General features: G+C 36.0%; 2 protein-coding genes across 3 annotated transcripts in view; both read right to left on the bottom strand.

Annotated features, from left to right (window-relative positions):
* Positions 1–52: 52 nt before the first annotated feature.
* Positions 53–7,080, bottom strand: SPON2 (spondin 2). Its single transcript, XM_003206010.5, has 6 exons — positions 6,583–7,080; positions 5,567–5,792; positions 4,952–5,175; positions 4,477–4,668; positions 3,220–3,394; positions 53–1,101 (listed from the first exon to the last, which is right to left on the bottom strand). Exons 1-6 carry the CDS (start codon positions 6,748–6,750, stop codon positions 923–925), a joined length of 1,164 nt encoding a protein of 387 aa, XP_003206058.2. The 5' UTR covers positions 6,751–7,080; the 3' UTR covers positions 53–922.
* Positions 6,586–18,747, bottom strand: part of LOC104910903 (uncharacterized) — a 117,825-nt gene continuing 105,663 nt past the window's right edge. For both annotated transcript variants that reach the window (XR_014883246.1, XR_014883248.1), the window contains one exon: positions 6,586–6,646. The gene's annotated coding sequence lies outside the window, so the exon portion shown is untranslated. The remainder of the gene's footprint in view (positions 6,647–18,747) is intronic.

The raw sequence follows: 18,747 nt of genomic DNA, 5'->3' as shown, positions 1-18,747 counted from the left end.
ATTCAGTTTTCTCTTTGCAAAGTTTAGAGTGACACAAATAGCGACAAACACATTTAAAGAAACATGGACACATTTACTGCATACACGGAGAGAATTATATAATTTCTATTACAGCCAACAGTGCTAATGTCTTAAGAACTATTTTTCAGACAGTTGCCTCATTAGGGGCACACACCAACCATCAGTCAAGTCTGAAATCTCAGTTAAGCTTTTAAAGTTAAGTTTTTCTACTGCTATCCAAACTTCTGTTTTTTTTTTCTAGTAATTTTGTTGGCTGAGTGTCCTCATGGTAGATATTCTTCTCACTTTTGAAGGGAAAAAAAAAAAAAGACATTTTCATGTATTCATAAGCCTTAAGATGAGTTTACTCAGTCGTGTTATTGTCTTAGCCATACTGCAAAAAATCTGGTCACTCTGATTTACAGAAGTAGTTTCTGAAGAAAGGCAAGTAAAACATGTTTAGAAAGACAACAAAATAGCCAATAAATTATAATATACATAATTTAGAGAAAAAAATTAATTTCTAGGTATAAATAGTTGTAAATCAACAAATTACAGTATTTAAGAATGTTATTAGTTAAGATTTTTTGATTGAATGGTTTTCACATCTGAAGCAAAATCTTTCCAAATGTCTTCTTTTCTACCACTAGAGGGTACTCCAAGAACTTAGAGTGTATAACAGAGATTTATTTGGGTTTTCTGATCTGTAAATGATGAAGTACTGTTGTCATACTGAACCTTAAGAATGTAACACCCCAAAGTCTTGATACTAAACAGCAACTTTCAAAACCAGTCTAATATATCTTTTCAGCAAAATAGTGTGGCATACCTGAATTATAAGGAACACTGAATGACATGTACTTTAGGTTTAGTTACACTTATCTTACTTTTAAATTATCTAAATTATTATCTTTTCTTTATTTCAGACACAATTATCTGGTTCACATCCTGCTTCTTCTTCCAGACTTGGACAAGGAGTTCCATCATTAGCAGGGTGAAGAACTACAAAACGAGTTCTGATCTTGGTCCCTGTTTTTCTGCAAGGACCTCTGCAGAGACCCCAGGAAGACCACTGTGAAACTTCACAGTCCAGTGGTGTTTCTGGAAAATACACAATAAAAAGGTAACTGCAAAATTTTCTGCTGAAGGCAAATACATAGTTGGCAAAGCATTAAGGAATGATGATCAAGTAGAATCCTTTCTTATACAAAAATACATGTGATATTAATGAAATCCATATGTTGCCTTTTAAATAAAAACGTCTATTTTCAACTCCTAAATTCAAGGACATTGCTATTATTTTTACTGCAGCCAAGAGACTGTCAGAGGTATCACATCAATAGTGCAGCAGATTTTTTATTGAATTGAAAATGTAGCATTTTCATCCCAAAATGTTTTAAGTGATTACATTTAAAAAATATTGCATTCAAAAACACAGTGTCAATTTTATAATTTATTTGTCATTGAATTGCTTAGAAAAAACACTGGAATTAAAGTGGGCTTTTTTTTTTTTTTTTTTTATCTGGTTTATTTATGTACATTTCTGTTACTTTGGAGGGATATGTTGTTCCTGTACTTAGATCGGATTCCAGTTAACTCCTGTTCATTTAATTCTTGCTTCAGAAGCAAGGAAAGTTTCATTTTTTAATCAGGAAATCTTTTTTGGTACATGTCCTAGAGTTCCCTTTGCCAATAAAAGTTATTCTGTAACTAGAAGCCTTTTAATACTAAAAGTGTTTTCAATGTAGTTTTACTGCAATTAAAGAAATCAGAAACTCAAATATACTTTGCATAACATAAACTTCCACTGAAAATACCCATCATAAAAAGAAAAGGTGTTTATTCCTTAAGAGGCTAAATAAAAAACACTGCTGGTCACAGGAAATTGCATCAAATCTTTGTATTACAGCATTTGAGCATAAAACAGCTGTGCACAAGACCAGCTTTAAATGCTGTACTGAATATGTGACCTCTGGTATAAATTTCTGGTTTTACAATGGAACTGACTGCTTCTGTTACAATAATCGATTCTCATGCTTCTAACAGGAATGAGCAACATGGTTTGATCTCTGATAATTAGATGTGTCCTTTTGCTTCTGGAATATGTTTTTGATAAGACTGATTTACTGGTTAATATGCTGAAAAGTAGAGATACATGATTTAAAATGATTCCTGAAACACTGTACTTTGCATGAGTTGTATTACATTTATATGCTAAAATGTTCCTTTCATAGGTTGCAGGAAAGACGTAAGATTCATAGCACTCACTTCAAAATTGTCTTGTTTACTAATAGAAAAACATTTACTCAAACTTCGTAAAGAAATGTACTTACACAAGTATAAATTGTGCATTGTTAACTGCATGGAAAATGAACTTTATTTTAGCAATCATGAGGTGTCTTTAGACACAGCTAGACGTGTTAATCTTCAGACTTATTCTGGAGAAGCTCTTCTTGGAACATGATTTATATAAGGAATGCATTGGAGATTTAGCCCATACCTGTCTCTCAAATAGCATTTGGGATGTCAGTCTTATTCATAACCATTTCTGTTACGCTTTATAAAAAGTTACCATAAAAGTATAAAGGGAATAACTACATAGACACCAACTGCTATCTTTCACACTGAACAAATTTTCTTTTTATTATCCTCCAAACTATCTTGAGTCAGATGTTCCAATGCCACTCTACCTAAACAAGGTTATTTGCTAGTATTTTAAGGAAAGAAAAAAAGAGAGAATGATATTTTTATTTTCAAGATGTCTGTTACTATCACAAATATCTCCAGGGATGCATATAGTATGTACTATTTCTTCTGTTGCATCATCATGTAAGAACTTAAGCACGAGCATTTACTTACAAGTTGCAAAGAATCTGTGGAGTTTTTGATCAGTTTTATTCTGATCAATATTGTTTATTTGTCATAAAATTCACTGATCTATGGTGATACTAAGACTTGAGCAAGCTTCACTGTGGTACAACTCAAGTCTTTGAACCATAGCTCAAGCATGAAATCCATGCCTTATTTTTTCAGAGATTCTCTGTTATGTCAATTGGCTTGTTTTATTTCCCATGTGTGAGTGTGGAAACTATTGCAATGCAAATAGGAGAATATTCTACCTACTCACCTATTTCATCTACATCACCTACCAGAGTGCCACACATTTTTTGAATGAACAGAAATTACTCAATTGAGAAAATCACAGTGCCAATCACTTACCTGAGTATGTGTCAAGTATTTCATTGCTTTTAGCTGGCTGGTTAAGATGAGGTATAGGAAAACCCAACTGGTTTTTCTTTAATTTCACCATTGTTACTTGAGCAATAGGTGGCAAAATTTTGAGTTTGGGATAATAAAATGAGTTTGCTGGGTGGCTTGGAGAGGAACAAGTGATCTGTGAAACAAAAAGGGAACTTTGAAGAAACGCATCATTCTAGTAACAAATAACTGGAAAATCATGTTTATGCATTGTGTTGATTCCTTTTGGCAACTAAGAAAAAAAGGATTCTGTAAGCTCCAGCTCACAAAACTACTTCTGGTAATCCCAGATGGTTTGTGCAAAATACTTCTGAATTGGGCACAATGAATTGTGCCAACCTTTGGATGGAGGATTGGGATGGGAAGTACTAAAAACAGAGTAATGTTTGGAATGGTTTGTTGAGATACCATGGATGTTAATACAAGACAGAATACAAGAGTATTAAATAATAGTATTAAGTATGCTGTAGCAGATGTCATATGTGTACAGGAGGCCAGATGGATTGTTTTCCAGCTTCTCTGTTATTTGTCTCACTGCTCATTAGCACAGCATTTGGCTTTAAAGGAACTGACCTTAACAAAAATAGGGACAGAGTGCTTCCACTATTCAAAACTTTTGAATTAAGATGCTCTGTTTCCCACCACCCAAAAATGACAAAAGCAAAGAGCAAGCAAAAAAGACTGAAAGAAGAGTCACTGCAGTAGGAACAAAGATGTGTTCCATTTTTCCACTAGCTCCTTTCCCTCAAATGTAACAGACTCAGGTGTCAGCAACGTGTTCTAGGGAAAACTCCTCCCCACATGAGTATGTATAATTTCCTACTTGGACTTTTCCTGTTTGGATACATACCAATACCAATTTCTGGAAAATATTTTCATTTCCCTAGTTTTTTAAGAGTTGTTAAAAACAATCTTGGAATAATTATATTGGTGGAATGGGTCCCTTCTGACATAAGCCATTCAATGATTCTATGATATTCTACATAAATAAATGTAAGCCAGTTTTCATGATGCTGCTGTATTTACCCAATAAATTGGAATGATACAGGGAATGAACAAAAGCTATTAATAAATCCAGGTAGAGCAAGCATCAGTACTCTCAAATACTGAAATCAATTTCATGAGAGAATGTCGTGTGTAATTACAGGACAGTTAACTTTGAAGTGGGGGACTCAAAATACAGAGATACGGAGTTCTAATTTATTTGTGCACACCTACCTCTGTAACTGTGTCCTGTGGAATAGTGGCAAAATTTGGGGAGGAAAATGTGAAGCCACTGTCAGTTCCAGCATCGTATGGATATAGATCTACTGATATTTCTTCCATCCAGTGGTCGCCTTCACAGAGGTTTAGGCTGTCAATACCCACAAACCAGTCGGGACTTGGCACAATTCGTACAACAAATGAAACCTTATGAAATAAAACAACCCAGCATTACTTATGGCATTACTTGTTTTGAAATTCTCCAGTACTAGTCGTTGTAACTGTAACTTAACTCTTGAAATAAAAGGGCTTTTATATACTTCTGCTTTACAGAACCTCTTAAGAGCTCACCGAAATTTGACATGCTTTTTTTTTTTAAATAACATTTTTCATTATCATATTTCTACCAATGAGAACTCAAATATTTAACTTTGTGTGCTAGTGACATTAAAAAAAAAAAAGTTAAGGGTTAGTATGTATATTTACTTACTAATGGATGTCTTGAATGCACTTGTAATTCAGTGGAGGTTTGTCCTGTGCCACTGGAAATGGCAGGAGCAGAGAAGATTCCATGCACACTCTGAATTTTCTCTCCAGCTTCTTCTATTTCTTTCATTAATACCCATGCCTCACCCTTTTCAGCAAAATCACGTACACCATTGCTGGCATATTCATTTTTTTTCCACATGCTGTAGTCAGAACTATGAGTAACACCTATTTGAGTGAATACATTGCATGACAGAAAAGTCTGGTTTAGATTGTCCATATTTCTTCAGATACTCTTTTAATTTCTAAGGTTAAACAAATTTGTGTTTAAGCATGAGTGAACACTAAAACATTTGACTTATCACTGTTTATTTCAGCTGTAGCCAATTGAAAACAAATCAATTGAAAACAGTTGTAGATTTTTGAAAGCATTTTGAATATTTCAATTTCTGCAATTTATTCTTAATAACTTCAGCTATTTTCCTTCTTTTCACATTAGTTATATTAAAATCTACTATTGGAGAGAAAAAAAAAAAAGAAAAAGGAAAAAAAAAAAAAGACAGAGATCACAGTGATCAAGAGATTTATCTGATCTTAAAACTGTGCATTTTTCACTTACCTAGCATTGATGACCACTGTGCTGGGGGCCTATAAAGCGGGTACTGTTTGGGGAAGGCAGTCTGACTCCATTTCCCTGTGAAGATTATACTGTACTTTGCAAGTTCCTCTGCTGTGCAAATAGAGTCATCACCCAGAGGCAAGCTGCTGGCATAGCCTAGAATTGTTACAAGCAGCGTCCAGATAACTTTGCAGGAGCAGTAGACAAACATCAGGTTTTCCATTCCCTTCCACACGCAGAGAAAAAAAAAATGCAGACACATTAGTCACTCTAAGCTCAGAAAGGAATAAGAGTTACCTAATAAAATGTAACAAAGCATAAGTTTTAACAAGAAGAAAATTCATATCCCAAGCACCAAAATTGTTATGCTTCTAGAAACATACCAATATTTTCAGATTTGATATTTCCAGGCTATATGCTACAAATCTGTAACTGTACCTCGGACAAGTGTTTCTAATGAAAATAAAAATATCCTAACCTTGTTCATAGCACTACCTCTGAGAAAAATCTGTTTCTGATTTTCTTTTGAAACCTTATTAGAGACACATCTTGAATTAATTAGAGTAGCAACTGTTTCTGTGGAAAACATTAGTGGTATATTTATTCTTCTAAAGATTAAATTGCAGGTTACTTTGCCAAAAGACATGATTTATTTTAAATTTGTGTCCAACAAAGAATATTTTATGGCGTAACATTTAAAATCAAATACATTTAAAATATATATAAAGTACTTCTGGAACTGGTGCATAAAAAATACATTTAGATTGCTTCACACTGTTAAAGCTACAGAATTGTTAAAAAACAATATTTTTTTAAAAGTCGCTGTCAAAGGCTGTGCAAACTTTGTTTTTAAATTAATATGATAATTGCCTCAGACTGTTGAACTCCAGCAATTGTTTAAACCAACAGCCTTAAAACCTTACATTTAAATGCTTTTTTCTTTTGAGAAAACTATGCAAATAGAACTAAAGCACTAGTAGTATATTGATTGATAAAAAAGAGCTGTGAATACTCACTAAATATTTCCTCTGGAGCACTGGTAAGGGGAGAGCACCTGCTTTTGCTGGCAGCTGAGTTGGTCTGCAAGAGAAGACAGTAGGAGTCTTGCTATTTATGCCTGAAGAGGGTCCCTTTGGTCCAACAATTATTGTAATCTTTAGACTTTCCAGGTTTGCAGAAAACATGTCATCTTCTTGCTTGCAATCTTTTTGGACGGACTGCCAGAGGTTTCCTCTGTGTCAACTGGTTCAGGTTCCTACCAGAAGACTGTGATGTCGAATAGACGAAATGCTTTTAAAAAATACCTTGGATTCTTACTAATAGTTTGGATTTTCTGGTGACTTTACAGTTCTCTGTCCTTATTAATGCCTCTAAGCTATACAAATGAACTGATTCCAACACTGGAATAGCTCTAGCAAATACACTTTAAATGAGAAGCATGTTTTCTTGCAAGTTTTATTGTCTGACAGATGCTCCTTCCAAACATTTACAGAGAGCTTGCTCACTCTCACACACCATATGTATGTGTTCAAATAAAAAGGGTGAGGCAGCTAAAAAAGTCAAGAGGAAAAAAAGTTGCATTTCATAATTGCACATACTCACAGACTGTCTCCTGCAAATATGAATTAATTTAAAGTAGTACAGTGTATATTTTTGTGTTCTACAGTACCGTATGCTGGATGATGAAAGGGCTCTGTAACATTGTGGTTTCTTTGGAAAGAGTGGTTTTGGGAAGCACTGAGATTTTTCTTAGCTGTCTTCAGAGTAAAAAATCCCCAAATAAAAATCTCATTATTACAGTTAAATCATACGTCCTCTGCAACACTACTTACATATGTAATACTTACATATACTCACTACAATTATTTGAACTGCCTATGAAAAATTATGCTTCCTGCAGGGACCTAATTAAGAAATAATGTTAAATATTTATTTAAAATCATTTTCCTTAGCACCTTTTTAAAATACCCATAGGAAAAATAAGAGCTTTGTGCCATGCCTACATGGTTAACAAATGCTACTGTTGCTGATCAGCAAAGGAAATTAAGTTCAAAAGTTTACAATGAACCATGAGGAAAGTCTTGCATAGAGCCTTCCTTTGAAATTGTGAGGAATGTTGCTTAAGTACTTTCACAGACATCTAATAAGATGGTACAGCATAGGGAAAAGAAAAGAAAAACAAAACAAAACAAAAAACAATATAATAAAAAGCCTTGCTATTTTTCAGATGGAAATCCCAGGCCATCGTGGGAGTACAGTTTAAGTCAGATACTCTATCGTCCACCAGGAGGGGATTACCAACAAAGTTGTTTGAGTTCTCTGGCACTTTTATTCTCACATTATTCTCCTGGCAAAACACAATCCATTGGAAGTTTCAATATAGCTAGATTCAGCATCCACTATCCATGATTCATGTATATCTGAATAGATTATGGGAATTCTGAAGCAGGTTAGACCATTCAGGCATGGGTGTGTCCTTTATTTCCAAGACCTCTTTCTCTATTCTACATTCATGTCAGTGAAAATACCTACGCTTTCCATAGCTTAGTTCTGTTCCAGGAGCCATAGTCATCTAAGCAATACTGCTAAGAAACATTATGGATATTTCTACATCAGTTATTTGAGTGTTTGTTAGAGAGTGTTATGTGAATTACATCAAGTTTTAACCCTCCTAGGCACAGAATTGCAGATCCACAGATTCTTTAGGGAATTGAGTCTACTTACACAGATCAGGAGTGGGTGAGGTCCCCAGCCCCTGCAACCTGCTAGAGGAACAACAAAAAATCCCATAAACATTAATGTTGCACAGAGAACTGTTAAAATGGCTTAAGGGTATTACTATCCTTAAACTTCACTATGGTTTTGTTATTAATATCTTCAATCATCACAATTACTGAACCAGCTAAAAACACACATATTGACATATGCTGCAATACTTCCAGGAGAACACTTAAAATGAGAACAAAGCAACAACTCTGCATCTAGAACAGAACTATTTAATATATCCGACTAAATCTCTTCCTCTCGAGGAAAACTTGCTATCAAAAGTCACATCACCAAACTAGATCATTCTAGTTTTATGATTACAAGTTATGAATGTCTCCAGGAACAGAACAATAAATACATGCAGGCTGCATAATTTGGCTCAGATATGACAGGGAATGCTTTCTAAATGATGAAAGAAACTGAATCACTGGAAGTCATTAACTTGGAAAAATCATGAAGTTTTTAAGTACCGATTAGACAGACGTATCAAAAACAAAAAGTTAGTTGGTTCTCCCTTAGAATAGTAATGCATGATGCCTTGAACTGAGCACCTGAGATACCTTCCAGATCTATGTTCCTTCTTCTAGAGCTCCATTACTCCCATTTATTGAATTTATCAGCTTCTTCAAATCAGATATGTAATTAATGGAACACGACTGATGCAAGATCTTGTACTTTCCTACTTTTCTTCTGTTGGAATTATAGAGTTTGAAGTGTACTTTGAAGGTACTCAGAAAACAAAATGGATTCTAGTCCTCATGTTCACTGTCAGATTCTGATCCTGAATGGAGATTTTGTCCCTTACCATTCCTACAGTGAACTATTTCCTATTCATAATAAGGGCTCAGCTATGATAAAGTACTTAGGGAGGATTAAATCATTCAAAATCTCTATATATATTTTTTTAATTCCATAGTGAACTTGTTGGATAAAGTATAGAAAATCAAAATGTTATTTAATAATCTTACACACATATACATAAGCACTGTTGTCTTCCACCTCCATGGCTGGATGAGGGGAAAAGCAGAGAAAAAACACACCTAATTATGTCAGAAAATATCAACCTGAGGACTTCCAATCTTTTTTCTTTAAATAGAATCTGCTAAACCTAATCAGTTTCTGACACTGTAAAGGACGTCAGAACCCCAAATTCAGTATCTCATAGTTGGAGAAAATGAAAAAAAAAAAAAAAGAGAGAGACCAACTCCCCCCTCCCCCGGTAAAAAAAGAAAAAAAAGAAAAAGAAAAAAAAAAAGATTTCTACTCAATGAATGACATTCATGGCTGGGAAGCCACAGATGCCAAATTTCTGTGGGCCAGCAGTTGGAGAAAAAAATCGCTGTGGGATCAGAATCTATGCTTGCAGCTGAAAACACAGAGATGACTGGGGAAAAACCTTCCACTTTTAGAAACTATTTTCGCCCGTGTATAGAAATGGAGGTTTCTCTTTCTCTTTTACAGCAAAATAGCCTTTGTTTTTAAAGTCTGTGTTTTTCAGTTACATCCATTTTCCACTCATATACATGCCTCTATAGACCCTGAATGCTTGAGGGAGTAGGTTTATCTTATTCAAACATCAGTGCTGAAATTTGCCTTGTATTTCATTTTGCTTGTGTCTACGTGCAACTTTTGCTCTTTCCTGACAATAAGAAAACAGTCTTACAGTTTCTTCAGGCTTTCCCATGATTCAGTGGGTGAAAGACAGATAGTATAAAACAAAAGTTGTGTCCAATTAGTTTTTTTTTTTATAATGACATACAAAATAAAATCTTCTAAAATAGTCTGAGTTTCTGCTAACCCAAAATGGTTCATAAAATGAGAAAAAAAATCCCTGCTTAATTACAACATTACTTTTAATATCAATCAATTTGCCTAACCTTATTCAGAAAAGAAGCTCCAAAAATTTTGATTCTCTGTTTCTGAATTATTATCACACATTAAAATCACGCTAAAACAATTTCTATTTTCCTGGTAATTAGCATGTGTTCAACTTTGATATGTGCTGGTTATTTGACATGCTTATGAATAGCTATCATCTCTTTGTCTACCAAGAGAAACATAATATTATAGTACTTAATAAGGATTATACGCCCATACTTTCTCTCCTGCAGTTACCATGGATACAGATACGATTATGGACACTCAACAATGCCAAAAGGTTTACATACAGTCTACACCCTCTAAGTTGTAATATCTCAGTACCAGAGTGGTAAGCAGCAGAATATTTTGCTGTGTAGAAACTACAGTGTTGATTGGAAGATTTTATAAAACACATTCTTGTAGGAGAATAAACACTGTCAATACTGGTGTTGCAATAGCAGTTAAGGCAGCTTTTAATCTCAACTTATCTTTTGCAATAACGATTTTGTTTGCAGGATAAGGCACCTAAACTATGGAAGCACATATAAAATAGATAAGTAACATGCCACTATATGTATTGAAGGTCTATTCATTACAGTCAGTTAAATCTAGAGAACTATCCAGCTCACCCTTTTATACACACCTACATTTGACCAAATGAATGACTGATGAGTAGCTCTCTGGTCTCCATCAAGTGTATTGGTAGGCTCTCCATCAACCAGACACCTTGCTCACACGTAATCTACATGTAATTAACTGATTCAGACATCTCTATCTATTACTGAGTCTAAACTCAACTGGACTTTGTTACATGTTCTCACTGATAACTATAACCAAGGTTCAACTTGCTAGTAGTGAACTGCAAATTTTCTCTCTATTTTGAGTCTAGATACTCCTATTGCAAAGACATTGTGTTTTGCATTGGTTGGGTTTGGGTTTTGTTTGCTGTTGCAGTTTTTGTTTGTTTGCAAGTTTAATTCAGAACTCACTGAGAATTCAGACCAAGATAAGGAAAAATCCCAGATATATTGACTGCAATTACATATCAATAAGAAACAGTTCCAGCATTCTTGTCTTACCCACTTTTAATTGCTTCTACTACTGAAAAATCTAGTATGCAAGCCAGTACTAAATGACTAAATCAAGGTCACCTGTCAAAGTGACAAAAGACCATGCTGCCTTGGGGCTTCTTCCCCTGCACATATTGTGGTTTCACCCAAACTGTGTGGCAATAATAACCACTTCATCCATTCTATTTTCTGCATTGCAGATTTTTAGTTTCACTTTCTTTACATGAGTACAAAGATTCAGTGGCTACACACTGAACAACACAGAAGAACTGAGTTAATAACAAATACTTCTAAGTCAGCATTCAGACAAATAAATTCCTTCATGTGACTCACTGTTCTGAAGGAACACACCAGAAAAAGCTCCCAGCATAGAAGGGGACGGGAGAACCCAAGGCAGTAGCTATCGAGGTTTGATTTACATGGTTAGAGAGGCAGTTTGCTGCCTAGTTCCCAAGGTGTTCAACTTTTGTGGAAAGCCACCTTCACCAGCATTTTTGGTCCTCTTATCTATCATTTATCATGCTATCACAGAAGCTGTCTTCCACTGCATAAGCATCCTTCAGAAATCTTTTTCTCCTGTTTCACCATAATCCTTCAGACATAACTGACCATAGCTGGTGGTTCTTTATTCGCATAAGGGCTTATCAGTTGGAGCACTCTGATGATTTAATCATCAGGGTTGTCCAAACAATACTTCAATAACTTCTTATCTTCTTAGGAATAGAGTTATCTTGGCAACAATTAACATGACCAGAAACAATTTAAAGCCCCTCCCCTAACTTATCAGCTAAATCATGAATCGATGACCTCATTCCTATGGTTAATGCTCAGGATATGTATGGAGCAGTCTCACCGACCCTACACACTCATGTATCATCCCAGTCCTCACCCATTCAGACCACTGCATACCTGCAACAGCTGGCCTGGCCTGCCGCTGCCCATTTGGTTTCCAAAGGATCTGGCAACAGGATGTTGGAGCAGGAATTTGTGCCATTCTTATATCCACCAAAACTCCACAGATCGGGGAAAAAAAAAAAACAGCTTCTTTGATCTGCTCATCAGACTAGGATTTTGAGCTGTGGGATGAGGGCCAGCTTTCAAAGAACTGTGCTAATCTGTGGAGTGCCTGCACCAGCAGTGTTAGCTCACTAGACTGTACAGCATACATGACATAGCAGAACTCTGCAACAGGCTGAATATTTAGGAGATTCTAACCTTGTAGTTCTGACTCAGACACCTGTGGGAAAACTTGCTTTTAAATTTACTTTTGATATTTGCAAGAAAATCTCTTCTTCAAACAAAAGATGCTTTGAAGACAAAACCAAAGACATTTATCATACTACAGCTTAATTACAACACCAGACGGAATATTTTTGAGGCACTACATGCAAACAAAAAAAATAAATGTCTTAACTAATATACAACTTCATTTTTTTACTCATTTTTGGGGTTGGGTATACATGCTGTGTAGAAAAGCTCATGGTCACTACAATACAGTAGTTTTCCATTTGACTACTTGTTTAGCATATCAGTTTGGGGACTTTGTTCCACTCTTTGCAGTGCCTTCTTGAAGGCTTTGAAATGAGTCTGGATAAATATGAGCAGTACAATCTGATCTAGAAGTTGGCCCTAACATGAGTTAGAGGTGGGATTAGAGACATCTTGAGGTCCCTTATAATCTCAAGTATTCTATGATGCAATAATGCTTTTTTTTTTTTTTTCCTCTCAATCTTCATCCAATCCTTCAAGTAACAGCAAAAATCTGTCATTGTCTAATATTCTTAGAGGTTCTCTGTCCATCTGGGTTTTTCTCTCACAACACTGGGAATGCAGAAGCAAAATGGAGTCTTGTAAAGTAAGATGATGTAAGAAGACCTGAATATGCCAACTGATGGAGTACATTGCAGAAGCCCTTAATTTATCACCAACCAATCTCTGAAACTGGCGATACAAAAGCTAAATGCAGATGGTGAACACGAAGCTAATTAACTGACTGAAAGAGGATATCTGTTAGTTCAGAAACATCACTGTGCTAACAAAGTCATACTGCTTTGGAGTACTGAGAAAAACTCCACACAGCTCTGCACATTCATCAGTGATGGCATATTTCACAAAGTTGCTTGCGTACTTATGGAGGATCTCTGCATGGAATACAAATAATACTGCAGAGGGCAAAATGCATATCCACTGAGTTTTTTTATAGGAAAAGTCAAGCCTTTTGTAATCTTCCACACAATAAGCATCATCACAAAGATTTTTTTACAGTGTTTTATAAACATGTCATGAAGTCAACCCCTTCCAAATGGATACTTTTAATTCACAGCACTGCTACCATTTTGTTGAGGTAATCCAACACATCCGCATTTAAAATTCTTGAAATTGGGAGGGGAGGGTATCATAAAGTTTTGTTGCATATATAAATATCTGTTTGATAACTTGTTTATAAATACGACCAAATGCTTGGAAACAACCTTTCAACTAAACTGCCAGCTATGACTGCTGAAAAAACATAGATTTGATGACATGCACACACAAGAGCACAAAATGTCATAAAGATAGTAGAAATCAGGCCAAACAAGTCCGTAATACATAAGAGATTATTGTTTTTGACCATAGGCAGAAACAAACTTGCTCTTGTCCATAAATAAACTAAATAAACTGCTCTGTTCACTCTTTGGTTTTCAACAAAGGTAAGGAAAACATGGACAGTAAGAATTTTCTTTTCTGAATCAGTACTTATGCTATTATTGAAGAAAGTGAAATAATTTTTTAGAAATATTTTATTTTGAAACGGAAGAAAACTGCTCTTTAAATAAATTGTTATCTAATTTCTTGTCATTTCCAGTGCTGTTCCGGACTCCTGTTATTAATAATCATATATGTCTCAACAAAGAGCTTAAGACAAATTTACGTTTTTTCCATTATATTTTGCACTAGCTACAAATTAAGTATAAACTGATATTAATGTATATATTTCAGGAATCTATACTTCATTAACTTATTTGACATTTAAAACTAAATCAGTGTCAAGTGTCATGCTAGAAAGCACTGCATTGCTAGAAATGCTTAAATAGTTTTTTCATTATAAAGCATTGGTATAAATATGAATAAGCATCAACAGAAATATGCAACAGAAATATGAATAATCGGGATCTGACCTATTGTTTTAAAATATGTAAAATGCATATCATAATTTCTTTTGTAAATAGAAAACCCAGATCACATCTTAATTAACCAATGTGTATTGTGTTTGCAGGTTCGATTAAGTGTATTATTCCTCACTTCTTGTCCTAACCTCTCCTTAAAGTTACCATAAAGTTTACTGAATATATTGAAATTTACAAGTACTGAGGAACTGTTCTAGACACATCTTTGTAATTATGAGTTCCATGCAGCTTTTAAAGCAAATACAGTTTAGTGAAACTAAAGAACAAATAAGCACAGAACTGGGAGAGGATTTTAGTAATAATTTACATTCTTCCCTTTCTCAGTCTACACCTTCTGTTTATTATATGGACACTAATAACTCTATATGACAGTTATATGACACATTTCTAGCTGTCTCCAGAAATAACATTATAGAAAAAGCCAGACCAGTTAAAGTCTGAACTGTAAGTGTTGATTAATCAGCTAAATAATGAGTCTCATATTCTGTAATGAATACTCAGAAAAGCAACACGAACACTAATTTTGGGTGTATATAAGAGGCAGAACCATGTTCTTTAGTAATTATTTTAACTCAGCACACCTATGTGGTAGTCACAGAAATATAGTCCTAAACATTTTTTTGACAATATTGAATATTTAATCAATCATTTAACCAAAAAGAGTTCATCAATTTGTTTCATGGAATCATGAAACCAGTTGGAAGGGCATTTCTTTTTCCACCTTATTCAAGGCTGGGTTGTACCCCAACTAGGTAAGGCCAGCTTTGGCTGAGTCTTGGGAATGCACAAAGGATGGAGATTTCCACCACCTCCCTGGGTAACTAGCACTAACGTTGCATCAAAATCCTTGTGAAAAAGTTTTTCATTCCAAGCAATCTGAATTTTCCAAGGTGCTGGTTTCCAAGGAGACTGTTATCCCTACAACCTAATCTGCTGTTAACAATTGGAATTCTAGTTTTGCTGTCTTTGATGGAAAACATCCTTCAAGACAGTGTAGGCTGCTATTAAGATTGTCCTTACAATCCTCTTCGCTAAACCAGCTCAGCTCACTCAGATCTCCTCATATGCGATACACTTCAGTCTGGTCGCCTTGATAGACCTCTGTGAGATTCTTCAGCCTCTAAGCATCTTTCTTACTTTGGAAATCTCTGAACTGAGGGCACTAAGCTGTGTGACCTCACCAGTGTTTAGTAGAGGCTGTAACAACTTCCCTCAGCCTGCTGGCCTTGCAAATCCTGTTGTAGCCCAGTATGCATTTTGCTTTATTCATGATGTGAATATGCTTTTTGCTCCCATTCATCTCGATGTCCACAGTAATCCCTGGGTTCCTTTCACTGTGCTGCTATTCAACCCGTTTGTTCCCATCCTGAGCTGATGCATGGGATCATTTTGCCTAGGGGCAAAAATGTGGACTCCTTCTTGAACTTTTTAGGTTGGGATTTCTCATCAAGATTATGAAGGTGCCTGGAAAAATTTGTTGCTTGCCCACCCCACTGATTTAGTATTGCCCTCAAATTTACCAAGATACACTGTTTCATCAGGTGCTCTTTGTTTATAGCACACTATATTATGATGTAAGAAAAGACTTACCTTTTTCCAAGAGTGGATCCTCTGCCTTTTCTGGAAGTCCTGAATCTTGGACTTCTCCTTTTAAAAAGTCTTGAGTAGTTTCTACCAATACTGTGCAAAAAACATTTCTTTTGCATTTGTATCTCCTACTTTTCATGTTCACTGTTTCCAAAACTACATCAGCATTTGCCTTCCGTGCTGTTCTAATTCACAGACAGATGCCTTCATCTCAATAGTGATTTTGACAGTTCTCTTGGCTAAGTAACTTTTGGCAAATTTGGTTGTGTAAGCAGCCCTTACTTACTCTTACATAAGTCTCTCTCACAGCTTGTGTATAAAACAGAGACACTCAGATGCCAACATTGAGATTCACAGATGCATCGATTTGCCAAATTTTGGATCATCCCCAGCAACAATATCAATATTTTTTCCTCTAATAGTTAAAAACTGATATGAATGCATGCAGTCGCATCTTTTCACGTGCAGGTGAGCAGATCCTGTGACAGCATTACCTGACCTGCCTTTTTTCCCACCATAGTTAAATAACATAACTTTAGTACTTCTGAAGACAACAGTTTCTAAAATCTACTTTGAGCTGCATAGTAATTTACAAAGATAAGGCTGCACATATTATGTAAGGAACCCAAAAACATTATGGAAGAAATCCTGTCATTTCACAATTTCACATAATTTACACACTGTTGGGTTCTTCAAAAATGTGCTATCAAATACGATAAACCAGGCAATAAGAATTATTATTTTTACCAACTATTATTTTCCCTACACCAATCCCTTGGCATCTCAGCCAGCTAGTGTAATATAATGCAGACAAAGTAAAGTATGGTGCAACTTTGCTCAATAAATATCATGCAGGATGGTTATAGATTACAACTTCTGTAACATCTGGAGTTCAGTTCATGTTCCATAACACTGTCAGTTATCTCAAAACACGAAGGGAAAGAAGATAAAAGGGAAAGGTTGTTTGTTATGCTTTATGTTCAGTTTACACAGGGATCAGTGTTTTTTTATTGATAATTTGGTCCTGTAGTTTATGCATTTATTTTGCTGGATTGTACCAGGATTACCTCAGAATATAGGACAGCAGAGAACTTGGCCCACTGTATGTGGTCTCATGAGTCTGTGAATATGTAATGTTGAACCACAGAATTTATAAATTAATGATGTGATAAACAGAATGGAAAATACACTTTGTTTGCAATGTGGACTGTATGATAGATGCTTTCCTGGAGAGCTCAAATGTTCAATTTCAGCATCTCGAGATGGAAAAGCATGCAAAGATTGAGAGAAAGAGAAAACAGTATTGGAGTGTGCTCTTAGATCCCCTGCATTAACCAGAGCCGAGCTGTCAACACAAATTAGATCAAATTCAAGAGTTTGATCAGCAAGCTTGTTTTTCCATGTTTTCTAGTCCATTATAGTAGCTATTTGTCTCCTGCTACCAGTAGGACTGGCCGAATAAATTACTCTGGGGATATTTTACTAAAATTTCTATAGTCATTTCCAAATAAGGAAGAGAGGGCCTTCATCCCAGAAAGCTTATATGTAAACATTTGCGTGCATGAGGTTATGGTGCGATTCTGAGGAGGTCTGAGCCTCGAGGTAGTGCTCACCAATTATATCTGCAGAGAGAGCGTATCCCAAAACACTGAAGTGATCCTGATCTCTGCGTTTCCTTTGAGCACAGCAACCTCTTAAAATCAAGCAGATGTAGATCTTTTGGATGATGCAGTCTTAATAAAGTTTTTGAAAACAAATCTTTCCCCCTGTTTTCTATTTCCTTTCAGAATGAGTCCCTCCTTCCAGATGCTCTGGAGTCATCAATTTGCACTGCCTCCATGGGCCGCAGCAGCCTTCACACAGTCTCCCTCTGGGTCTCTAGGAATGTATCCTCTCCTTGACCTCTGAGACTTGGCTGTAGATCTGCTCCTCTGCTACAAGCAAGCCATGTGCTCTTTCAGGAGACTTTCAGTCTGCATGCAGGCACTGCAGTCTCCTCTCCCTCCCTCTGTCCACCTGACACAAACTGCCATAGCCAGGAAAAAGCAGAGGCAGCCTTTCTCAATACTATTCTGTCACACCCTTCTAAAACCAAACAGCATAAAGTAGAGGCTAAACAAGGAACAAAACACTCTGTCATAGAATCATAGAATCATTTGAGTTGGAAGGCCTTAAAGGCCATCTAATCCAATTCCCCTGCAATGAACAGGGACACTTACAGCTCCATCAGGTGCTCAGAGCCCCTCCAGCCTGACTTTGAGTGTCTTCAGGGATTGGGCATCCACCACCTCCCTGGGCAACCTGTGCCAGTGCCTCATCATGCTTATTGTAAAATACTTCTTATATCCTGTCTCAATATCCCCTCTTTTACTTTGAAACCACTTCCCCCCATCCTAACACAACAGATCCTGCTAGAGTTTGTATGTACCCTTACAGTCCCCCTTAACAAGCCCCCCCTCGTGATCTGTCATGAAGATGAGAAGCAGAAATAGGAAGAACTCTGTGCTCCTTGCAAAGGTTTTCTCTGCTTCCAGGTTTAGCAATGCACCCTGACCATTTTCCCACCTTGGGTGTGACCTGGGTGAGAACTAGGTTCACCTGCTCACTTTAGGCCCTGGTTTCTGATGGGAGCTGATCTAGAAAGGTTCAGGTTTATATTTTGCTCATATTCCAGAGTCTAGATTATGATACCATAGTCCAGAATGATGGTGATACAAAAATATACATATTA

The sequence above is a fragment of the Meleagris gallopavo genome, chromosome 4, assembly GCF_905368555.1.
Source record: "Meleagris gallopavo chromosome 4, MGAL_WU_HG_1.1, whole genome shotgun sequence".
NCBI classification, from domain to species: domain Eukaryota; kingdom Metazoa; phylum Chordata; class Aves; order Galliformes; family Phasianidae; genus Meleagris; species Meleagris gallopavo.
Note: the sequence above shows the minus strand (reverse complement) of the source record. Positions and strands in the feature narration are given on the sequence as shown.